We start from the raw sequence: 26265 nt of genomic DNA on the forward strand, positions 1-26265 counted from the left end.
CACAATTTCAAGGAATACAGAGCATTTAATGTTATTCAGAAACTGCACTCAGTCCTCCACATTCCTGCTCCTGGACTGTCTGTGGACGGATGGACAGGCAGCAGGACAGATCTCTCCTTTGCTTTTAGCTAGTTTTTAGCTGGCTGAGACAGAGGGGTTCCCTGGACTGCAGTTTTTCTTTTCCTTGGACCTGTTTAACCTGCTCTGGACTGAACACCCAGCAGAGCACCGGCAGCTCCATCTGTGGCCACCAGGCTGGGCCTAGGCCGCGGCAAGGAGCTTTATTGTTTAATATTGTTCATTTTCTTGTGCTGGTGAATGCTTTGCCTGTTAAATAAACAGGGGTTTTTTCCACCTTTCTCCAAGGAAATCTTTTCCTGAACCAGCTGGGGGAGAGGCTGCTTGAATCTGCATTTTAGAGGAACCCCTTTGGAGGTTCTCTCCCAAATTTGCCCTAAACCAGGACACCCTAGTACATTATTTGTTGAAATAAATATGGAGATAAGTCTGAGCAAGACAGCCAAGACAGCCAGACTGAAATAAATTCATCACTCACGGGCTCTCAAGGGAAGAAAACCATGCATTTTTTCTAAATGATTATTTCTGAAGCGCTGAAGGAATGGCTATATCACTAATGAGGCCAGTGCTCCATGACTGCTGATTATAAATGACCTAAAAAGAGACAAGGGGATGGTGTGTGTGTGTATGTACAGGGGGATGGGAAAAGGGATGGATTGTTCTTCCTTGGAGTGTGGAATTGACTCCCTGGGCTTCTCAAAGGAGAGCATGTGTAGTTCACCACAGAGGCAGGCCTGGCATGTTTACAGCCACACAAGGAAGCTTGGACTGCAGTGCTGGGCTATTCTAACAAGTAGACACACAATTCCTCTCCTCCCATGATAGGTCACCATCTATTCACTGCAATAATAATTAAAAAGGAAAATGAGCTTTCTCAGTCCCCCACAGGTCTAAATTATAGGGCCTGCAGGTTGATGCAGGCAGACTTGAGGCTAAAGCAAGGGATAAGATTGACTTATGTCTTCTCTCACTCACTAATTCCCATGGAAACAAGAAACTCTTGAAAAATGACTCAAACATGCTTGCAAAAATCTTACTCATATGTTTGGCTGGCTATCTTCCCCCATGCTTTGAGGCTGAAGGATTACAGGTGCATTACACATGCAGCAATCCCAGGGCAGCTGATGGTGGAACAGAGCAGGGTGGTTGCATGTGAAGGAGGGCTGGATGCCAGCCACAAGCAGGAAAATTATAATGTGGATTCAGAGAATAATACCACAGTTTGGCCATAAAAATCTGCAGCTTTCAGATTCCTAGCAGTATTATTTATATCACATGGTATGTAGAAGTGAGAGCACTTAGAAATAAAAGATATCTAAGGAACAGCCCCGATGTAAAATCTCACTTGAGGGTACTGAGAAGATGGGGATTACTTATTTATTTAACGGCTTGGTTTATACACAGAAATTACTCAGGACACCATGGAGAGAAGAGATGTGAAAATGAGCTTCTGCAGGAGCTCAGACAAAGGAGCCCTGACAAATATGAAATGGATTCTAGTCACATGCCACTGCCAGAGGTTTCCTAGCTCTCTGTGAAGACTGTCCCTTTTCTGCAGGCAGCAACATTTCTTGCCTGACCTGACAGAATTTGGTAGACGCAGCTTTGTTTTCACCAAAACTGTTCCAACTTGTGTGTGGATTTAGGGCAGTAAATGGGAACATTCTCAGTGCAGATGCTCAGATCAGGGCCCTGACAATTGCTAGAATCTCTATTTTAGGTGACTCAGGCAGCTGCTCACTAATAATTTCTGTAGTCTCAGTGGGGAGCTCCAGAAGGTTTTCTGCCCCTCTTGGGAGATGCCCTTTCCTTGGAGCTCAGGATCACTCACTGATCTCCTCACAGGTGCCCATCTTTACAAAGATGGAAAGCCTGCACAGACTTAGCACAGCTGCTAAATCTGGGGGTGGAGGCAGGGAAGAAAAGTTTAACTAAGTTTCCCTCCTTCACACAGGTCTTTTGTCACAACCCTTTATAGCTAATAACCCTTCTGTAAAATTTATAAGCCAATTACAGAACAGGGAAATAATTCACTAATAGCCTATATAGGATGGTTTAGAAATCTTGCAGGAAAAAACTCCAATATATTAAATGCCACAGGTTTTGTAAGCAAATGCTGTAGGTGACACTCTTTTCAAGACTTTTCAGTTCAGGAGTCCTAAATGAATGCAAGATCTGTTTGAGCCTAGCCACTGCCACAGCTCTTTCCTCAGAAGCATCACTGCTGGGAGCTGGGGCCACCAGCCAGCTGCACACAACCTGTGCAGCAGCCTGCTTCCTTTTCATCTCTCAGGGCTTGCAGACAGAGTTACCTTCCCTATCCTCATGTAAGTCATCCTACACATAAATGAAGCACCTCATTTGCTTTTCCACAAGTCACTGTTTCACCACAGAAAGTAAATCTGACAAGCAAGTGAAGATCATCCACTGGGCTACACTGTCTCTCTCCCTCTTGCTTGGAGCAGAGAGCATGAGAAAATCAGCCCAGATGCTGTATCACTATAATTTCAGATGTTCTCTAATGAATCTGAGCCCAGGTTGGAGCTTTAAAAGGCTGCAGTGGTTGTCAGCATAAACAGCCAAAAGTACTGTCATATCAAGCGCTAACAAGGCCACTTTTGTTTCTACAAGCATCATGCACTCAGCAGATAAAAATTAGCATCCTATCCAAGCCACCACAAGTCACCCTTATCACTGGCAAGGAGAAGCAATGCCCCTGCATGATTGCTGGTACTTGGGGACACTGATAGCAAGTGCAATTTCTTACAGGCTGTCCCTTATGATGAAGGGATTAATAGCCACCAAACAGGGGGTTTTATCTCTTCTTTTTCTTGTTCCCCTGGACATGGACCTGCTAATAGCTTTCTGGGTCTCCTTTAAATAAACACAACTAATTACCCTGCAGAGTGATACTGTGGCTACAGATAACTCATTACATCACGGAGGGCTTTCTGAACAGGTATGTCTCTTTGCAGAGGGCCACATCAAGCAAATGAATTCAGCCTTTATGCTATCAGCTGGTACAGAAATGACACTGAGTGCACGGCAGATCCAGATCCCACAGCTTCAGCAGGCAAGCTCTCCCAGGAGGCTGCAGAACACCACATGGAGCGCCCATATTCCAGAGCATGTGTAGCTGCGAGCCTCCTGTGCACTGACTGGCTGGGGTGCACGGCACAGACTGGCACTGTTGTGTAAATAAAGATCTGCTTCTCTTCACTCATGGCTCTCTATGTTGCACAGACAATCACCACTTGCTCTGCCTTATGCCCTGACTGCACGCCTTGCTGGAGCAATAATGGAAATCCCAGGCCAAAAAAAAAAAAAAAAAACAAACCCAGCACAGAACTGAACAGATGGGCAACGTGAAAGAAAAGATACATTGGGAAACTGTTCAACTAGTTAGAGATGAGGAAAAAGAGAAGTGACTCACTGTATGTTATGTGGACAGCTGTGTTAGAGACTGGAAACAAACTTAGGATTTCCTGACACCCACTCCCTGCTTAGACAGGGATAGCACCAAACCAAAACAAATTTTTAAAAAATAGACTTTGCAGACAGATATCTAACTAACAATACAGGTTCATGTCAAATTATTCAAAGTGGATGTGACTGAATGCCTTTTTGTGCTCCTGCAAACCTAAAAGGACTTTGCTCTTTAAAGCCAGATGCTGGGTGAGAGGATTTTTAAGGTGTGCAGCCCCCTTCCTTCCCATTCCCTGCACAAACAGCAAATGAAAGCATTTGATTTGCAAGCCTTTCTGGACAGCCATACTGTACAAAGCACTAACTCCTTCTCTTCAGGGACAATATCCTGAAAGGATGAAGCAAGGACACCTCTCAAACCACACTCATAATGATCCTTAGCATTACCAAGAGTTATATACATAAAAAGCAGCATATATCTTACTAAGCAGGTGACAGTGGCAGATGAACTGATAGAAGAGGGCAGAATACCTTATTCACAGCTATTAGCTGACTGGTCAAAATACCTGAGTAGAAATGTATGTTCAATTATACAGGTATTCAACTCTTGGACATGTATCATGACCACTTACTCCTCTACAAAGAACATGGCCCTTAACTTGCTGCTTGAGGCATTTGAGCCAATGGCCTTCATAAGAAAATGATAGCCTTGACAAAGGGGCTTCAAAAACCTCATGAAAGATGTTTCCTGCCATTCTCTAAGGCTCTGCCTCTCCCTTCACACCAGGGGATGATTTTTACAGGGAGCAAACTGAACAATGAACAACAAGCTTGCCATAGAACTGCAGCAGAAACAGGAGACACAGAGATTTCTCAGGGACCAGGCTGACCTTGATGAGCAGCTCCAGGTAAAAGCTGCAATGCTTGGTCTCCCACTGTGAGTTCCAGAGGTGGGTCACTTCAGCTGTATCTCTCCCTGCAGCAGCAGACAGCTCTAGCAGAGATGACACACTCTCAGAGGGCTCCCCTTTACAAAGGAAACCATTAGAAGATGACAGGACAGGCACAGAGAATTCTGACGTGAAACTCAGAAAAAAAAGGCATGAATGAGACAAAGAACAAGGGTGCACCACGCCCTGGGCTCCTCAGCATGCCCCTGCAGCACGATGCCATGGAGGTGGGATCTCCTGCTGTGGGCCAGAGGACTTTAGGTAGAAAGTGGCCAAACCAGCCTGTTGAGAACTGAGAAATGACAGGCACAAGGAGGTCCTCATTACAGTTATCATCGCTCACCTCCATTCTGTGCTGCCCAACTCTGATAACTCAAGTGACAACAAAAAAAGAATGGAATCTGGACAAGTTGATTAAAGGATGGAAAAACATGCCAGTCCTGAAATAGAACTTCTGCTCAGAGCCATCTTATCTTCCTTTAAGCCCCTGATTTTCAGAACAATTTAAAGGAAACTTCATGCACCTCCACAGCAGCAACACCCATGACCTAGTTAGTGACTCCCAAAGGAAATGCTGAAGTTTCTTATAGCATTTTTGTTACTCTCATGCAAGGGAGATTAAAAGACCATCACAGAACAGCCAACCCTGAACTTTTTAAAAATCAGGAATCACATCCCCAAAATCATAGAATATCCTGAGTTGGAAGGGACCCACAAGGATCATAAAGTCCAACTGCTGGCCCTGCACAGGATATCCCAGGACTCACACGCTGTGCCTGGGAGCACACTCCATGGACTCTGTAGCAAGTCATGTAACACATTGATTTTTAGCTATTTCAAGTGAATATAGGATTCATATGTGCATTTTTCCTCCAAAGAATGAAGTTGTGGAGGGCACAGCAAGACGCATTTTGTTCTGTGCTAGCAGTCTGTAAGTGGTGAGGAAAACCTTTGCTTTCTGATATTACAGAGAGAGGCATGAAAAGAGAGCAGGCTGCTGGTGCCTCCACACGAGGTGCCCCTGAGTGAGCGCAGAGATCCATGCTCTGATCACAGACAGCACTGAAGGATGTCACAACTGCCAGAGAGCCCCACGCCTGCAGGCAAGCAGGGATTTCCTTCTGCCTCTAGGACTCATGTCTTCAAATGGATAGTCCAAACAGGAGTCCAAAAATGGGCAACGCACTGAAACTTTCTTCCACAAAGGGGAAGGCATCTGTTCCGATGGCTTGACTGTGTCTGAACCACAGGTCACCTCCTGTGTGCAGTGCACAGGGAAACCAGATTCCCCAGAGGATGCAGTTCCACATGGGTGATTGGCATATGTGGTGCTACTGACAGGCAGCCTGAAAATTTGGCATTTTTTCCACATTTTAATTCCTCAAGCTTTAGCACTGTGGGATTCATATTTCAGAAGCCATGATTCTTGGCATACAATTTGCAGAGGGGCCCTGCACCTTTCCTTTCCTTCTCCCTTTCTCTTCTGGATTTTTATACAGGATTTTAATTCTTTTCCTTCCCTTCCCCTCCCACCCCCAGCTGCTTTAAGTTGATACAGGAGAAAGTAGAGGTCACAGGAAGAGTGAAGACACATAATCTAATTTTCATTTTGTCCATTAATCATGCATGATTTCAGCCAGCCATTTAACAAGGTGGAACTCTAAAGTGATCACTCTCCAGAGTGATGGGGGAAAATTCACTCTAATTCCCATTGCTGCTCCCCACTCCTGTTCGTGCTGCACAGAACCGCCTCTCCCTCTTACAGAGAAAAATGGATCTACATGTCCCAAAAAAACGTATGCTGTCCTGGAAGCCTTCTCAAGAGCTTTTTACTATATTTAAAAGTGTCAAGCTGAAGCTGTTGGTGCTTCATTTGTGGGTGGCTGGATTTTGTGGAGGTGTGGCTCAAAGAAAATCAAATAGGAAGCTTTCTATTTTAGTACATTTTGCTATGGAGTTGTAACTATTGTTACACATTATTCTAGCTCACAAATCAGAGAGCCTGGAAGCAGTTCTGTGTCTGCACCCCTTATATGCTCTCTGCTGTTTCTCAGACTCCCAGCTAGTCAGGATCAAACCTCCTAAAGTGAGACAATTCTGGATATTACAGAGATGTGCATTAGGGATGTATCGGGCCCTGCATGTGCACAGGTGAGGCAGGAAAAGGAAAAGGCACCTCCTTTCCCTCCTTTCTCTGCTGGAGTTTGATGAGTACTGCAACATTTGCCATCTTGCAAGATGGGTGAACTCTGGACATCCCAGCTACTCCACAGTCAAGGAAGCTTCTGTATTTCACAAGGTTTCTGTGCCAGCTGTGAATGCCCCAGTCTCCTTTCACTCACTGTGATTTTGTCAGAGAAAGAGAGCTTATCCTGAACTTGGAGGTAAGAGGCCCAAGGACACTCCATCGGAGGGAAAAAATGGGTTTTCCATACCAAAGAGGTGATAAGCCTGGGAAGTGTTATCTCTCTCAGAGGCCACTCCAGGGCATCATTCAAGAGAAAGTGAGGATCAGCAGTACATTCCTTTGCCCTTTCAAGGTTTCAGAGAAACAGTGGGATGTTTAAAGGAAGAGGAGTGCAAGTACACAGAAGCAGGATAAGATTTGAGTATGTCCAAGGCTGAGTTGCTGACAAGCCCTGTTTTGGGGGGACCCTGAGCAGTTCAGTCTGCAATGGAAAAGGCATTTGCCAAGACAGCATTGCCACTCTGGAGTCTTCTGCTCTGCTCTAGTGACAAAGAGGTGCTCATTGGCTCTAGGAAAAACCTGTGTCCTGCAGCTGGCTGTCCATCTCTCTCCAAAAAACTGCAACCCTGTTTCTAGGAGGTTTCTCTAATAAGATCAGTGACTCAAGTAAAGAGGCTGTGATTCCTAAGCCAAATTGTTAAGTCCCCAGAACTACAGGGATTTCCCAAAATGCCAATGCTATATCATCCCTGACACAGGCTATGGAGAGGTGTCATGGGGACCAAAAGCCCCTTTAGGGCTACTCTGATAGAAAAATGGTGACAAAGAGGTGAAATGGAAGATTTATTACATTTTGTTTCCCATTTCTTAAGGGCTAACAGCTAATGCCTGTGTAAGCAGGAACATGGGAAGGGTAGCAGGGATTATATTTATCTGTCAGTGTTTCTAATCAAATGTACCAACTGTGGAAGATGTTTGGGCATTCTTGTCTAGTGAAACCAAAATGACAAAGATACAGAGAGAAATTTTGAAAAGAAGAAATGAGAATTAGAGACTCAATCACATAACTGCACTCAATTTCTGTGGGATTTGGGAGCATCGCTGCCTTTGTGAAAACTTCCCTTTGCATGTGAAGAACACAGCTGGGTGAACTGAAACACTGCACCTGCTGTCAAGGGGATGGAACAAGAACAGGCAGACTGGCTCGGTGCTCATGATTCTACTAACTCAAGTTTTAGTACTCCAAAATAGAATTACCATGAAGTTCAGGAGCAATTATGTGTAACAATTAAAAGAATTTTCATAATACCATTACTGAGCAAGCCCTTTGTATTACAAGCAACTTTATTAGCTGTTGAGCCAAGCCATATTTCACACGCCAAAACCCTGATCAGGCCACGTTTGCCAGGTGAGTATTATGTCGTGTTTCCTTTTCAGGGGCTTGATCTGAGAGCAGCAGCACAGAGCTGAAATTTTGTTTGCTTGGTTTGATTTTTCCTAAGTATATTTTCAGTTTTTTACTGAAATTGTACATTGCAAGCAACTCCTAGATACACAACCCCACCTCTCCTAAGAGATTTTTCTACTCTGGCAGGGACACTCAACAGCATGAAATAATCCCCTTCCATTTACAAAAGAAGTTCCCAGTCTCTGAGTTTTGAACTATTAGTGATCCATCACTTGCAACAAAACCCAACATGGATACTCTGCAAACAGCCTGGATTTAAAATATTTGCTATTGACTGTGTGCAGGAATGACTGACTGTGCTCTGGCTTCCAGGGACACCAGCAAAAACAAGAGGGGATTGTGTAAGTGGACTGTTTCCTGGTTCAAGTATTTAAATCAGTTTCCTCTTTTCCCCCATCACACATTATTCTAAGCAAGAGGATATAACTCTGCTTGCACGAGGAAAACAAGAAGCAGATGATGCAACAGAAAAGCAGAGACAGATATGCACAGAGGCCAATTAATTTTTTTTAATTACACCACCATTTGAATGCAAAATGCAAAGAGAAATGACACTAAACACCCAAGCTTCCTTCTAAAGTAATGAATAAGCCCAAAAATCTTTCAGAAAGATTGTATTAAAAAAATCTTACATGTGCCTTTTAATTAGATAAAGGAGTTCAACTTTGGAGTGACTGAAATACAGCTTAACATAACATAGATTTTGTACTTGGATCCAGATACTATGACAGAAAATATTTGATAGCAAATAGAAAAAAATACAACAGGTCCCCATTCCTGAACAATAATGATAGAAAATATGTGCATAGGATTTGAAGAACAACATCAACAAATTCTATAAATCCTTGCCTATTTTCTGCAACTGAATCAGGACACTTTCCAAAATAAGCCTGAAAAAAGTTTTTAACTTTTTAATCATGTGTTGCCTTTAGACATTTTAAATTTGTGTTTTTCTCCTATACCCAAATACCTCGTTTGAGGGAAAGCAAAAGTAAACATAAAAAAGAAATTGAATGAGCATGGTAAAAAGTCAGTGCTATAATCTTTTTTGTTGATACTGGGAACATTTTGCTACTTTAAAAATAAAGCCTAACTGAATGCTGCTAAGGCATCCAAAACTGCACCAAAAAATTTATGATCCTACCCTATTAATTTCTGTTTTCCAATGACTGCTGCTGATATAATGTATTGGAAGACATGACCTACTTCCTGTATTTTCAGAGAATACAAATAAGGAAGACCTCATTGCTAAATATATTTTAAAACCAGAAGAAAGAGAGGGGAGTCACAAGAAGTAGGGCAGAGAGGTGGGCTTGAGGGAGACAGAGGTATTTTGCCAGAGAACACAGAACATTCCTGGTTTTCCCTACTGATCATGACTTTGTTTTTAACATGTAAATGTAAATGCCAAGCCACTGGCAAATAAAACAATGGCATCATGTGTAGTCCCCTCTCTGGAAGAAGAAGAACATGTCTTTGCACAGTGCTCGGCCACCTGAAGCTGCTCCAAACTCTGCTGGCCAGGGGCTCAAGGGGGCCACGGCTGCACCCCAAGCTGTGGATTCTCTTCTGTCATTAAAGGATATCAAACTTGTGTCAGCACAGGTGGCTCTTGAGCACACCTGAGGCTTGGTATGCTGTAGGTTAGCTCCTGGGGTCCCCATGGGAATAGGCTCCAAAACATCCCTTGGGTACCCCTGCTGCTGCCTCTGCTCTGAAAGTCAGCACTTATTCCCCAGTTTAAAAGCCCCACAGCTCTGAAGCAGTGTATGAGCTGTTTCTGCAGTAAGAGACATGAACTTCTCAGAACTAATTATCAGAGGGAGTACACACCTTCTCCACCAATCCATCTAAAGACTCAAGCTTTACTAAATACACTCTGTTCCCTGGCCAAACTACGTGGGTCTGATTTTCCTGCACAGGATGAGGTAGGATCTTGCTGCTACCAAAGCTGAAAGCCCCAAATGCAACATGGCTAAGAACTGAATTGCCCTGCTTCCAGAGCTCCACATGCTAATTCTCTGCTAAGCCAAAGCATGGGGCTTTGATTTCCTAACCTCAGAATGTTATCTGGCTCTGGTGTAGGATTACCATTAGCTCTGTACATCTGTCCTTACAGTAGGGTCACTGTCACACCATATGTCACTTGAACAACCTTTATTTTTTCTAGATTTTTGTCTCTTTTAAATCAGTGTTCATCTGGAAGAGCCTGGATTCCCTTGGCTTTCAAAATCTGCTTTGCATTGCTAATGCATGAAGCTGTAGGCAAAGTTGCATTAGTGAGACAGAGAAAGACACAGAGAGAGATAGTAAAAACCTGCTAAAACAAAATGTTTTAAGGTTGCTCTTCTCTTTAATACTCACAAAACAAAACTCCAGCCACCCAAACAAAACATCAGAGCAGCTTTATTCCATTTCCATTTACCAAACTAATGACCACATTTTTTTTCCTAAAGTGCTTCTGCATAAGTTCATTATCCAGTGAATATTCCTGACTTGCAGCAGTGTAACAAGAGAGAGTCTGACCTGGAAAGAGCAGGTCAGGCTCCACATGGAAGCCATCAGAGGGTGGCAAGTCACAGCCTCAGTACATGCAAGGTATGCCAGTCTTTTGATACAGGAGGAAAAAACTCCTGCAAAATTCATGGACAATTAATTCTCCCTCTCCCCTCTCTAGTTCTGTGGTAAGAGAAAGGGTCATCAGATTGTCAGTCTCTCAGAAGAACAACAAAAGGAAAGAATCAGGGGATCTGGAGGGAGAAATTAAAGGGGTCTTCCAAGAGCCAGCCTTGTGGGACATGATGAGGATTTTGTACTTCCAGAGGCCCTTTGATCCCGAAGGAACTCAAACACCTCTCTAAATGACATCCTGATCTCACATCAGTGAAAGGGAGCAGAGAAAACCATGTCCATGCAGGTGGCCATAGGATAGCTCCTGTGCTGGAAGGAGCACAGGAACGCCTACAGGGCTTTAATAAACCTGGACCCAGCCATGTACCACAGACCTGTGCAAGGCAGTGCAGGGGAAAAGGAGATTACCAGAACACAGGGAGAGCAGTAGGAAAGAGAAGAGCCATCCATAGCTTGCTTCAAAGGGGAAAGACATCAACTCAAACCACATCTATAAGAAGCAAAGGGAAACACTCCTCAGCTCCTCAGAAACAAAAGCAAGACCTGAAGAATTGTACTGAAGCTGAGAGGGAGATCCAGGGCACACTCCTGTTGTAGACAAAGACATCAGGGCTTCTCCTACCAGCTTAAGAATGAGCAAGTCACAGCAGAGCTCAGACTCAAGATGAAGACACTGAAGAGCCTGTCTCTGAAAACCACAAAGGTTCCCTGCCTCACTTCTATGCCTCATTGTTGACTGCTTTTCCAATGGAAAAGTTCACCATGGTGTGCAGACAAAAGAGCAGCATTAGCTACATCCCTCCCAGGGTACCCAGTGGATTAAAGGTGCTCCTGCAGCCCAGGCTCAAGCTGGTCAGATCAAAAGCTTCATTGGAGAGCTCATGCAAAGAGTTTTCAAACAAATTCAGCTACACTCGGATGCAAGGATACATCAAGTATAATCTGTTATTGTTCCACCAACAGTAAATCCTCACCTAAGCCTCAATTGTTAAAACTTAGTCTAAACTGTTCATCCTCCTGTGCCCCTTGTATTTCCTATCTCCTTGCAGTCTGGGGCTTCCAGGTGTGACTGTGATCTTCCTCATGATGGGATGGTAAGACTCAAATGACAGAGGAAGAGACTACAGGTTGACCTCATTGTCAGATAAAATCCATTATGTGTGATTAAAACTTTGCAAAATGCAGTCACATTAAAAATTACTATCATGAAGTGCACCATGATTTACTGACTAAATGAATGAGAAACTTATCTGAATAAAATAGTCTTAGCCCTCCTGCATTGGCAATGCATGATAAATTGCTGATTGTGAGAAGATCATTGCTTGCTTTTGGATGACTTACACACATTGATTTTTCCTAACAACGCTAATTATCATAATAGTTTCTCCACATATATTACATAAAGTTTCCTCTCAGCAAGCAAAAATTATTTCAGGTCTTCGAGTCCCAAATTGCAAAGAATAAAGATGGAGAAAGGAAGGATTTACAAACTACCTCCTTGCCTTTTATTATGCAGATCAAAGGTCCAACCCACTGGATCTTACTTCATCTTGAAGAGATGGGAACAACATTCAAGAAAGCACAGGCATTGTGCAATGAAGCTGTGATCACAGTGGGTTGTTTTCTGCAAAGTTGTGATCTAATTTTGTGAGGCCAAAAAAAGTCTTTGAGAAAGGAGAATGCAATTCCAAAGAACAAGGGGAAAAACCCCCACAATTTCTCCAATTTCATTAAGATGCACAGGGGCAGACAGCGCAGTCCTTATGTAAGTGCTCCCATTGACTAAGGTTGTGTAGGTGAGAAATCTCTCACTAAGCTGAAAAGGAAAAGCACAGTCTATTAATAGGAAATTAAAAGTGGTGGAATAGATAAGAAAAATGGAGGAGAGAGAAAGAGAGACCAGGTATTGTATTCTCAATTAACTGAAAATCAATCACACTGACACCCAGAGCTTCACCCACTGCAGACACACAAGCTTTTTGGTACATACAGTTTCCCCATTGTGTTCCTTTTACCTGGGGGATGCGAGCAGGTGCTTGGGGAACCACAGAAATTATTCTCCTTGATTCTGGACTAGCAACCCCCATGGAGTCAGATGGATAAAGTGAATGCATCTTCAGACTGACCACATACACTAAATTTTACAATACACCCATGTGCACTGTGTAGTTTGTGATACACATAGTAATTATGCCAGAAATGTCTTAAAAGGCTTTAAATATTTCTGTTCTATGCACGTCTGTGAGAACAGTGAAGTTGTCTTCAAGTGATGGGACCAGTTTCACATGATATGAGGGGTTTGAAAGTTACTCTCCCAAAAAATTCACTTAAAATTGCTTTTCCATCTGCAAGGCTGCAAGGGTTTGTAACCCTAATTTACTGCATTCTTCTGCCATAGACAAATCCCCTAGGGTGTGCATGTCCTATGCCACTTGTTTTGTTTTAGCCATCTGTGATAAGGGCACACTGCAAATAATCTCGATCCAGTGAAGCTGTTCCATAGTCTGGAAAGCTGCAATTCTGGTTGAGATGGATTAGCAGTCAGACTGCAGGTGTAGAGGCCAAATTCATCTCATGGATGTTGCTGCAACATTAGTGAGATTATAGCTGAGATTCCCCAGTTCTTCACCTGTCCCATGACTGGTTAAAAAACCATTTACTATGACAACAAATATTTCATACTATTTCCATCTGCCAGAGGTATACAGACCACAGAAAGCCATGGTGTCTGCAGTAATTTCCTGTGAGCTGTGACAACACCAAAAAAAGGTCCTGTGCTATTAAAGGGGTAAGGAGGGGAAGCAGAGAGATAAAAGCTGGATGAGGGGAAACAGGAGGTAAACTTCAGCAGGGAACTTAGAGAGAAAGAAAAATGCCTTATGGAGTAGTGGGAGAGAGAAAAGAAGCAGACAAATAATATAGGACAGATTGAAACAAAAAAAAACCAACAAAAACAAAAAATCTCCCCAACCTGCTGGATTCAGAGGGAAATAAATACACACTGGAAAAATAATTCCCTGGAAAGTGCATGCTGGGCAGTCTTAGGAATCTTGCTTTCTCTAGGCAATACCACGTACAAAAATGATTTTAAAAGTCAGATTCTTTTGAGGATGTTTACTCTTCAAGGAATGTCATGTCACAAAAGGAGGAGTCATCTCAGGACAGACCTTACACTCTCTCTAGGTAGACACTTTCAAATTTTTTTCTTTCTGTTTTTCAAAGACATAGACTTTTCTCCAGTTTCTCCAAACAAAAGGCATTTTACATGTTTACCTGTTTCTCAAACCAGATTTTAACCAGAAGTGAGAGATCTGACAGAACAGATTCAACAGAAGGGTGCTGGCATGAGCTAAAGACAAAGCCTCTGGAGTGAGTAATCAGCTTTAACACTGCCCAAGTGTGAAACAGAAGCGAAAAGGAGACAGAGGAAACGCGATTTTGTGACAGTGCTGCTAAAGTTGGGCTTGCTTTCTCATGAGGTACTTGGTCCTCTCCAGGCAGCTCCTCTCTTACTGTACAGGAAGAGCTGCTAACAAAAGCTCCCACCAGGTGTAAATGAGGACTAAGCCCCTGTCTGGGAGATGTGCTGCCACAGAATGGGTGGCTTTGTCCCAGTGTGTAAGATATGCTTGCAGGCTAAGGCACACAAAATGTTCCTCTCACACATGAAAAAGGGGCTGAGTGTGAGTGGGAGGACTCCAGAATGCAACAAGAGAACAAAGAACACAGGGAGCAGCAGATCTGTTCCCCTCCTTATTAACAAATTCGGCTGTGGCAGACAACACTGAGCTGGTGAGCATTAACATAGAGAGGGCAAGCTTCCCATTGCCCATGAGGAATGAAATCTTTGCTGAGAGAGCAGAAGCCACATTCTTCAGCAAATTAGATGCATCAGCTGGGGTTTGGCAGAACCTCCTGAGCAAAGAACTCCAAATCTGCACTTAACCACTCACTTGGACAGTCTTTCAAGAAATCTCAAGTGTTCCTACTATGGATACTCACATGTTGCAACGTTAGGAAATCTTTCTGCAGGGAACACACATACCGATAACTTAATGCTTCTATGTGGCATAAGGCTTGACTATTTAGAAATGTTTTGGAAAGCATCAGAAATAGGACCCACATAGATAAAATGAGACACAAAATAGGAAGTCAGAGGTGTGAGGTACACCTTGGTGGTGATGTGGAACATCCTAGCCATGCAGGGAGTACAGACTGACCATCAGAGAGCACTCCTTCACACAGACACAGGTCAGGTGCATGCTGAGCTCAGAGCAGCTGGAATGGGCTATGAGATTGGAAAGCTAAAACTGATGATGCTAACTTGCACTTTCAGGAAAAAAATGGCACAAAAAACCAGCAGGAAAGGGTAGCACTCTATGTAAAAATATGCTGCTACTGGCTATAGACATTTCAAAACCACAGTGCTTCACAACTGCAGTTGTAATGAATAAAACTGAAGGAGAGTTGATTGGCACACATTGAATCATTAAACTATTGGATCTTACTAAATAACAGGACAAACTGCTCTTTATGTAGCAACCTAGATCATGTAGGAAGGAAAAGTGTAAGGAAAAGAAGTAAAATAGAGGACATTTAATATACATTTTGTGCAGTCAGTAATACAAAATATCTGCTTCTAAAAATAACACAGGACATTTTCTTTACAGATGTGAATAATACACACTATAAGTCTTCATGAAACTTGACAAGGAGAAAATCACACAACGCTGTATTTTTATAAATCTTAAACAAATGGAGAAGTTTCTATGAATCAAAGAGTTACCACTACAACTGTGTTCTATAAAGTGGAAAAGACCAGTTATTCTGACACATTCTCTAGCCAAGCAATGGAACAACTGGTTTCAGCTCTCTACCAGCAGTAACTTGGAGGATTTAGCAGTATTCACTTTGGCATGCAAAACCAGACTGAGCAGATGATGCATCTTGATTGCATAAGATTAAAACAAAGGGCAGATAATTAAATATGAAATATGCTTGCAGGATGGTGTCATTTCTCTCCTTCATTCGCATCTCTACAATTTTAAACAAAATAACTAGTGGTTTCATTAGGAAATAATTGCAGCATTCTCACAGTCCCATGCAGGCAAATAGCTGCAGTCTAGTTTTACTGTTCTTACGCCCACAGAGAATTCTGTTTTGTTTTGACCTCTCATTACTTTCCCTCGCACACTTGGCTCCAAACATCAAATTTTGCCTCAGCCATTCAACAGTTATTCCTTTGGGCTGTTTTTTTTTCTTACCATTATGCATTCATATAGAACAGCTGGAACTAAGAAAAAGCACAATTAATTATTCCTAAATTTCCCAAAGAAAACCTATTTACTTTTCTTCAGTTTGAAATTACTTTTTGGTTTGAGGAACAAGAGAAAAATTGCCTCACATAAAACCTTACATAGATCTCAAAAACTTAATGGAACATTTTAGCTTAAAAAACAGTGTAATTTTTGAGAAGGAGGTGGGTTCAGGTTTTCTCCCTTTTATTTCTAAAATAATATAAAAAGTCTAAACAAAGCGATTGTTGCGTCTTGAGGGGGGAACTGATTTCTTTTATTATGACATGAGAACCACAAGAGAAGAGAATCTCTACCCCTCAAATACCAAGCAAATCTGTGCAAATCTACTTGCTGGATTAGCCTATGAGCCCCAGCCAAGTAAGAATGGAAGAACCACCCAGAAAAAACAAGAGCAAAAACGGGCAACACCTGCCACATGCTCACAAACTAACAAATGGTTTTGGGGCAGATCAGGGGACATGGAGCAAGGTAGAGAGCAGGGAATTCTGAGTCTGACCAAGGGGAGAACAGTCAGGTATGAGGTAATATTGGTAGGAAAGAGTCTTGATAAGGTAGACGAGTCAGGATCCACCATGAGGTTTTTTGGATATCGATGAGTCAGAATCTGCCTATGGATTTAACACTCCACTCCAGAAAAAAATCCCATCAAAATTACCTTCAGGCCACCTCTGAAAAAATCCCTGACTCAAACAAACTATCCCTGACTATAACAAACTATGTATGGCTCTGCCCTAAGTTTCTTCTTTATAAGTCACAGAAATGACTTAATATCTGGACTTGTTTATGAAAGAATATCTAATTCTATCCAAATATCCAGTTTTTCCTACACTTATAAAAAAAAAGGAACTGAATGAGATTAGATAAATGAAACCTGGGCTATCCATTCATATTGTGGAATTGCAGAGATATTAACGTGAATTTCTCAACTTATGAAATGGAGGAGATGGCATTAACTCTTTCACACAGGCAGATCATCCTCTCAGCTCTTTGATGGGTCTTTGAGTTCTGCAGATTTAACAAAAGCAAAAGCAAGAAACAATAAAGCATTGGCAGCATGACCAAGCATCCTCCGCCTCTTAGTTACAAAATGACAAATCTGTAGCTACAATTACAGTCTGAGTTCTAAGTCATTATTGCAATATTTCTCTAGATAAGCCTTTCCCAGAAGAAGAGGCTTTAGATCACCTATGTCTAATAAAATAGGCAAGCAGAATTAACATAAAAATATGAACCTTTGAGCTGTCACCATACATCCTGAACCAAAACCAGGAGGCAGATGAACATTTCTTTTTGTTTTGCAGTTAACTTTAAATAATATGTGATGTGGTCTGACCTGGTAAAGCTCCTACTTCTCCTTATTGGTTGATCCCCAAACTCCATAAGCTGAAGGAATAACAAAATTTGCTGTATTTCTACATGCATTACAGTGTGAGTCACAGCTAAACCATGCTCAGAATGAAGTATTCCCTGTAGGTGGTGTGGAAACAGCTAATTTGGTGAAAAGATGTTATGCTAAAATGATCAACCAACAATACTATGAGTGTATTGTACACTATTGGTGTATATCAGACTTCTTGACCTGTTTTGGTGGCACATAATTTCTGCAAAGACATCACTTACTTTGAGAATTGATTATTAACTTTAATCCATTTTAAAACTCTCAATACAACATTTAGAAAATTTGTTCTTGAACCTTTCCATGGGCAGATCTTTACAGGGGCTGCACAGCTAGGGACACCCTGCTGACCCAGGAGGTGAGAGGGCATTGATATAAGCAATATTCCAACTGGTTATTAACTCATTACAAAGTATTCCCCAGGCCTGGCAACTGCTGCACCAGAGCTTAGCATGGAATACACACGAGACAGTGATGCCAGGGCTCTGAAGCCAACATGGCTTTGGCCTCTTGCTGAAAGACAAAATACTTGGGGTTGCTAATGACTGCTTGAAAGTCCCAGAATAAACCATCTCATCATCATGGCCCAAGCACCACTAAAAGCATTCTGTTGTTCTTACTTTTTCCAGTTAAAACCAAAAGCACTCAGAACCCAAAATGTTTTTCCTTTGCTCCCAGAGCCAAAATGACAAGAAGGCTGTTTAAAGGTAGCTTGATCTCTACCCCAAGAAGAAAGGACCAACTGCTCCATCTTTTTTTTACAATGCTAGCTACACTGTGGTGAACTAAGCCATGCAGTGGTTTGGGATCCACAACCACCAAGTCTTGCATTACAAAAAAAAGGAAATAAACCCTCCAAGGAAGAGTGACTTCTAACTCAAAATTTCCCAAAGTGGCCCCAAGCACTCATCAGAAGAGACACAGGAAGAGAACACTGAATTAACAACTGAAGCATAGTGCAACATAATTTCAGTTCTTAAAATAATCAGGCTGCAATACCACATGAAAAATCCAAGAAGCATCTGCAATGACATTCCATATTTTCCAGGAGAAAGAGGAGGTGAATGGAGGAGACTGCACAAAGAGGTGTCAGACTCTGTATTAGCAACACAAGAGGCCCACTGTCAAAGCCTTTGTATCAGCCTCTGGTTGTGCACTCACTTACCTGACCAAGGGCAGGGAGTGCTGCATATCCCAGGGGCTGGTTTATCATTCCTTTCTGCTTCATGATGAGCACGCGTTTCTGCTCCTCGCTCAGGTGTGCCACCTGGGCTGGCACCTGTGCCTGCTGGGCCTGCTGCTGCTGTTGGATGTAGGGCACCATGGTGTTCTTCCCAGGGTTTGCCATCGCCGGGGCCATCATCTGAGCCAGCTCAGTGCTGAAATGGGTCAGAGGTTTGGTGTTGCCATAAGAAAGCAGATTGGGCTGCTTGCCCAAGGAGTTTGTGACCAAATTATTTGGCTGCTGACTGATCATGTTCATGTGATTTTGAGGGAGGTAGTTATTGATTGTGGTCTTCTGGGGGTTGTTTGCCATAGGAGGCACTACGGGGTTTTGGTTGTTAAAGGCTTGAGAATACATCATTGGGCTATTTGGTTTGTCTGCACTGAAGGGTGCTCCGTAGGGACTAGATGGAGGCCCCCCTGGTGACCAGCTTGAGGGCTGATTTGGGTGCTGCTGCTGCTGCTTCTGCTGCATGAGCTTGGCCCTTTGCTGCTGCTGGGCTGCCATCTGCTTGAGCTGCTCGGCCGGGGACAGGTCAGCGCTGGGCCCAGGCCCCGAGCCCGCCGCCGCCGAGGCCGCGCTCATCAGGAAGCCATTCCCAGAGCGCCCCTGCGTCTGCCCGGGTGTGTGGGCCTGGCCGGGGGTCTGAGGGGACTGCACCACACAGTTTGCTGGAGAGCCAGCAGGGACCGGGGCCAGCGGCGCGCTGGACGCTGAGGCAACGCTGGAGCCTGAGGAGATGTTGGAAAATGGAGGACCGGAAGAAGATGGTCTGACCTGGGGAGATTCCAATGGGACATGAGCAAATGGAGAATGGGATGGATCACTTTTCACGCTTGCGCTCTCCTGAGTCTCTGTGGCAGGCCTGGGATATTCAGGCTCCTTCTTCTCTTCAAAGTCTTCATTGAACAAATCCTGTATATCATCTTCTGGGACGGTGTTCGCCAGCTCGTCTATGAGCTCCTGCCACTCCTGATCATTTAGGTTAATGTCTGAGAAGAGCTTGTTCTGATTGGAAAGAGATGTTTCAGAAGTGTCTATGCAGTTGGAGTCATCCAGGGGCTCTTGCTTTAGCTCCTTGTTGTGCAGGATGTTAAATCCATCATCCAGCTCACTGCAGCCGTTTACAGGGAGCTTTATCTCAGAAAGCCCACCGTTTTCACCCAAGTCTTCCAGACCACTTCTGTGAGTTCCACTGTTCTGCAGGAGCACAGGAGCTTTCATGTCAAGCTGGTGAAGAGGAGAAACAGCAGGCAAAGGCAGATTAATGGGCAAGCTGTTGATTGCCTCAATGCCTGGCCCATCCTTGCGTGTCCGCTTGCTGGTTGGAGAAAAGCTCCCATCGCAAACTCCATTTTGCTGCTCTCCATTGAGAGGTGAACGTGCGCCTTCCAACTTCCTTTTGACTGTCTCTTGAAGCTTAAAGAAAACAAGAGGAAAGGAAAAAATTAACCATTTGCAGATGCAAAAGAAGTGCTCATGGGCACTGTGACAAGAGACTCCTCATCAAGTCAGTGACAATAAGTTTCAAAACTGATTAGGAGGTTTCTCTGATTTCATTCTTATGCCTTGATCACTTTGAAAACACAGTCTAAAAACCCCCCAACAACCAAACACCTCCCACTGTCCCAAACCAAACCTTCCTTTGACTAGGAAAGCAGAACTGTAAAATATGTTTGTGCTTTCCAAGCTGAATCTGTGCTAGCTTCCAAGAAATTTAGGGAGCAAGTTGACTAATTTGACATTTTAGTGCCTAATACAGGGATAAGATTTAAACAGTGTGCCTAACACAGTGAGGAGTCTTAAAATGGAATTTAAAAAAAGAGAAAAAAGGAATCACTAAAACTTACTAGTCACTCTGAATTTTTTTGTTGTTGTTGGAAGTTTCTAGAAGCTTCTTAAAAAAATAACTGCAATATAATTGATTGACTACTTATATTGAAATGTGTTGTTGACAAAAAAAACTGCATAGTTTCACTTGCTTAGCCCTATGTTCTTGGCTAACACATTGAGAATCACTTTTAAGGGAGAAAAAAAAATCCACCCTAGAAAACAGAAGGTGCTTTGCATAACTTTAACTCAATCAAATAATGAAAAAAAAAAGGAATCAACTATGTGACTATGTGCTAAGAGCTAACATAAAACATAAATAGCTAACAGAAATAATGGCCAGGCAAGTCTACAGAAAAGCAAATAAATAGGAATATAGGAATTTTATAAAAAAATAGTGTATTAACATCAGTTTTGAATCTGGTTGTAGAAGCATAGCAAAGAACTGCAGCAAGCAGCAGTCCTCCCCACTCACACCCAAGCAGAGTCCTTTACTTATGTACCAGGCTAAAAAAAGCATCTCTCTTCACTAAGGCAAAAAACAATAGTGGGGAGGGGAGGAAGCAAAGAGGTCACAGCTCCAGCAAACGCCTTCAGGACACGCTTGCATCCTTGATACTAGAACAATAGAAGACGAAATACTGAAAGATTTTATCAGTTTTTAAAGTATTCTTACCGGTAGGAAAGTCCCAGATGTGCAACTCCCACCCCTTCCCTAACCTAGAGGTCCTCAACCTTCTTTCTTCTCATAATCCAGATCCCATTTATTTCTCCCCTCCCAGAGGGCTGGTCCCCCTTTCATCCCATGCATAAGATGGGCAAGCAAACCCGTATCTTGCCCAGGTTCTGAGAAGGCTGTGCCCTTCTCTTGCCCCTCTTTCATCACACAGTGCAGAGGGATGTGGCCAGCACAGGCATTGCTGCAGCCACAGCTCAGCGTGCATGGGACACCAAGCTACTGCGAGGCTGCTCTTCTGCAGAGAGCCAGGCAGAAAAGCAATGCCATGAGTCTAAGCAGACCATCAACTCCTTGATTTTCACTGGAGCAGATCAGCTTTTTAATGTGGGAAAATAATTAAAATGTAACTAAGAGTCCCCCGTGGGTCACTGTTGGCGTAAATGGCCGAGACTTTGCTGCCTGTTCCACCCTGCACAAAGCCAGTGTGTGCCAAGCCTCCTGCAGGCAGAAATTCCTCCCCTTTGTGCTTCTGTGGTGCCACACAGACCAGCTGCCCTGTAACCACAGCCTCTGCCCCATGGCTGGGCTCCCTCTCCGGTGTCTGGTCTCAAAATCCTGAATTTGGAGAGGTGTGGATGCTCATCTTGGAGATGAGAAGGTTCAGGGCAGACCTTTATAGCACCTTCCAGCACCCAGAGGGCGTACAAGAGAGCTGGAGAAGGACTTCTACAAGTGACAGGACAAGGGGAAATGGATTCAAACTGACAGAGGGTGGATTTAGGTTAGATATTAGTAAGAAATTCTTCCCGGTGAGGATGGTGAGGTGTTGGCACAGGTTGGTCAGTTGATGTAATGGGTTAAAATAGCATATTTACGTAAATGTAAAAATAGTATATTTAAATACTGCCCTTAATGGGCCACTCCCACAATTTACAGCTGAAATCACCCATTTCAGCTCCTAAGCCATCACACTGCAAAGTCCCTATTGCCACAGCAGAAAAACTGCATTCCCCCAACAGCAAGTGACTCAAGAGTGAGCTCAATGGGAACGCTCAGGCAAAACCGGGATTTGAAGAAATGTTCAAAATGTGTCATGGCCCTTTACCCCAACTTCATATTGACCAGTGCTGGGATAAAGTAAGAACAGGACATGGTGGCAGGCTTCTCATCATGAAGTAAAGTTCTATAAGGAAAATATGGGGAAAAAAATTCCCTAATGACAAGGCAGGGACCAGTGAGAGTGATTATCTCCTGAGGAATACAAGTGAACTGACTCCATATGTTTGCAAGTTTGAATGAATACTCTACAAAAATATTGGTGAGAGTGATATGCTTTTACATGGTTTCACACTTCCAGGTTTTAAAACATTTACCATTTTATCCTGAATCTATCACCTTATTTGTATATGAATATACAAATTCAAAAGAATTTTCCAAAAGAATCAAAACTATCTAGTGGAAAATAACCAAATAACCAGCCCTAAAAATATCAGTTCCTAAAGTTTCATCATGTGCTGGAACTTGGATGTCCCCCTGTACAAATAGACAGTGACTTTAGCCCAGTATATAAATATTCATAATCATGTTATTATGCATTACAACAAAAAGCAGCTTGACATGAAAACTATTTTCTATGAAATATGAAACATACAGAAGTCGTGCCTTTTTGTAAAAAGAAATTAAATTAAATCTATTCTAAGTTTGTTTATCCACATCATTCTCCTTCAGAAGCTTTTGGATTTGGGGGGCTAACAGGCACCAATATTTTTGTCTTCTTTGTTTGCTCATTGAAAAACTGTAGGTAGACAGAGACTTAACGTGAAAGGTTTGTTAGAAGGCAACATGCTGGGGAAGCTTCTTGATTCCAGCATTTTGGGGGAGTTGGGAGCCATGACAATAAATGTATCTCCTTTTTTTGAGGTACAACACAGGAATACTCTTATCAAATGATTTTAATGAAAGATTTCCTTTTCATATCTTGATTTAATTCCCAATCATCATATGAACTCTTGAATGGTTTGGATATCCTACACTGAGCATATATACTGGCAAACAGTTTACCACAATCAGGATTCCGGAGTGTCTTAGACTAAAACCCCAGCACTTCCCCTTCCCTCTATAAACACAATCCCTGAAGTGAAATAGTACCTTTTAAAGTACCCTCCCTCTCCTTTTTAGTACAAGCACACAGTTTGTGCATGTTTTATGGTGTGCATTGTGAAGATATTAGCAGGAGCTGAGAGATTTATGTCTCGGAACAGAAGATTGTTGACACATAGAATAAAAACAAAAGGAAAATATCAAAATCAAAGGAAAATATTGAAATAAAACAACCCCCTTCCCTTTCAGCTTCATAAGCTTTTAGCTTTATTCACACAAAATACTTGGCTGATGAATCTTCATTTCACTGCTGTTTTCTACCCCAAAGCACAAGAGGGGGAAGCAGGACTATGGGTTCTTTATAAGCCATTGAAAAAACTCTAGTCGCAGACTGAGAAAAGGTCAGATTTTGGCAGGTTGACTTTTTAAATGGCTCTCGGTTGGAGGAGAGGCAGGGGCACCGAAACACAAACACACACCGAGCTGAAGAGTGGGATGCAGCCCATCCCGAAACCCTGGGCAGGGCCAGCAGATAAACAGGAGTGTGGGGAGGCTGTGGCAGTGCTTTCATCGGTGAGGAGAAGCTGCTCCCGAAACCCTGGGCAGCGCCACTCGGACAGGCCGTGGCAGGGCCAGCAGATGCACGGCCGTGTGGGGAGGCTGTGGCAGGGCTTTCATCGGTGAGGAGAGGCTGCTGCGCTTCATCTCCCAGCAGCAATCCATTTCTCAAAAGGAACGAGACAGAGGTGCAGTTGTTATAGCAACAGCCGGGCCCATCCTCCACCAGGAGCTGCCTTGGTGGGCGGCTGCTCCAGCCCCAGCGCACGGCAGGGACTGAGGCTGTGGCACCAGAACATCCTTTCATTGCTCCTCAAAGAACAGCACAAAAACCAGGGCGAGGTGGGGAGCCGAGAGGATAAATTCTCTCCATGCCCTGTTCACAGGGTCTGACACAGGTCCACTGCTCCTCTGAGCCCCCAGAGCAGGAGGCTGATGTCACTTTGTCACTTTGGCAGGTGTTTTTGTGTACCAGCTGCATGCAGCCACTGACTTTCTTCTGCCTAGGGCAGCTCCAGCAGCTTCAGTACAAGACAAGGGCAGCAATTCTGAAAGGTTGGGTGCACTTGGCTTCCCAGCTCTGCTGGAATGTGCCCTGCTCTGGAGTTATCTTTGCTCCCGGTGGGAAAGCAGAGAAACTAGCCAAAGCCCAAAGTCCATCTCACTCAGAGGATATGCATGGTTACAAAAAACAGGGCTTATTATCTTTTCCACATGCTCTTCTGAGACTCTTTCTGTTAAAAATTGATCTTTTCAGTTCTTCATGTTGAATCAGTCTGGCCCACCAGTCACCATGACCTTCAGTTCCTTTCTATGAAATGAATTAAAGTCTTGGGTCTTCCTCTAGGGTTTCTACTCTCCCTCCCAACAGTGTGACAGTGTTCACAGGGGTCTTAGGATGAGGGAAGAGAGGAGGATCTGACTCCATGTTTCAGAAGGCTGATTTATTATTTTATGATATATATTACATTAAAACTATACTAAAAGAATAGAAGAAAGGATTTCATCAGAAGGCTGGCTAAGAATAGAACAGGAAAGAATGATAACAAAGGTTTGTGGCTCAGCTCTCTGTCTGAGCCAGCTGACTGTGATTGGCAATTAATTAGAAACAACCACATGAGACCAATCCCAGATGCACCTGTTGCATTCCACAGCAGCAGATAACCATTGCTTACATTTTGTTCCTGAGGCCTTTCAGCTTCTCAGGAGGAAAAATCCTAAGGAAAGGATTTTTCATAAAAGATGTCTGCAACACACCAGTGTGTCTGTTCCTGAGTTTGCCCCCTCTTTCTTCTCCCTTCTTCTCCTAGAGCTTCTATAGAAAGATCTTGGTATTTCTTACCTCCAACAGGGAGTGGTTACCATGAGCTCTGCCAAACACCCCCCCAGTTCAGCAGTCTCCAGCCTGCACCCTAAAGACTGAGCAAAGTTTCTTACTTCTTGTGCTGTGCTTAAATCCTATCAACAATTCCGGAAGTGTCCCAGGGGTGGCTATGAAGTGACACTAAGCAAGTGGATTTGACATGACAGCATCTAAGATCAGTAAGGAATAATCAGCATTGCCATTTGCATGCCAGAAATTCAGCTTCAACCTTTGAAAGGATTTTTTGCATGCACCTCCTTGCTGTATCACCTCTGACACTGCCATTCAAAAGCCAATGTTGCCTGAGGTACAGCCACATCTTGTCACCAGTGTTTTAAGCCCACCAGCTCCACAGCAGCTTCCCAATGACACTTGCAGTGTCCTGCAGAGATCTGTCTCATTTAATCCTGCTTTGGCCCAATGGGGTAAACACTGGCAAAGCAGTGACCTCATTGCAGTGCCAGCACTGCTCCATTTGTGCAAGTCTCAGGAAGGTGTAAGAGCCTATAAGCTGAACTACAGAGCTGGCAGTACCTATTCCTGCCTCTCTCACCCAGCAGCTGAGACCTGCTCACCCTTGCAGATGGCACGAGCTGCTTTTTCAGGGTATGTTATAAGAATTTAGTCAGGCAGCCTCCAATTGACATGTCTGGGAGTTGTTCTGATAAGTCTTCACCCTTTCCAATCTGCTTTGTATCTGGACAGAAGAGAGGGTAATGATAAAAAGCAGACTCTGGAGATTATTAAAGCTGTGCCTCCCAAATTACCACATATCAGGATTGAAAAGAAATGCAGGAACCTCTTGTGTTTTAAACTAAGAAGAAGCAAAACAGCACACCTGGTGCAGCTGCACATGCACCACAGCTACTCAGCAGCTCTTTAAACTGTGTATGTGACACTGGAATGGTTTCCCGGGAAAAATCTTGTCCCAGTCCATCCTTGCACAAGCACAAGTTGTAGCAGGCTAGTGAATATGTTGATGGCATCCTGGCTGCCTAGCAAAGGGGTATGTGGGACATGAAAGCATTCCTGTCCTCTGCAAAGGAGGAGCAGCT

General features: G+C 43.3%; 1 protein-coding gene across 1 annotated transcript in view; it reads right to left on the bottom strand.

Moving 5' to 3' along the window:
* The window catches only part of MAML3 (mastermind like transcriptional coactivator 3), a 162139-nt gene that overhangs the window by 43459 nt on the left and 92415 nt on the right, over positions 1-26265 (bottom strand). The window contains exon 2 of the mRNA XM_058803438.1: positions 18621-20099. Within this exon, the coding sequence (XP_058659421.1) occupies positions 18621-20099 (1479 nt within the window). The remainder of the gene's footprint in view (positions 1-18620; positions 20100-26265) is intronic.

This window comes from Ammospiza caudacuta, chromosome 4 (assembly GCF_027887145.1).
Source record: "Ammospiza caudacuta isolate bAmmCau1 chromosome 4, bAmmCau1.pri, whole genome shotgun sequence".
NCBI lineage: Eukaryota > Metazoa > Chordata > Aves > Passeriformes > Passerellidae > Ammospiza > Ammospiza caudacuta.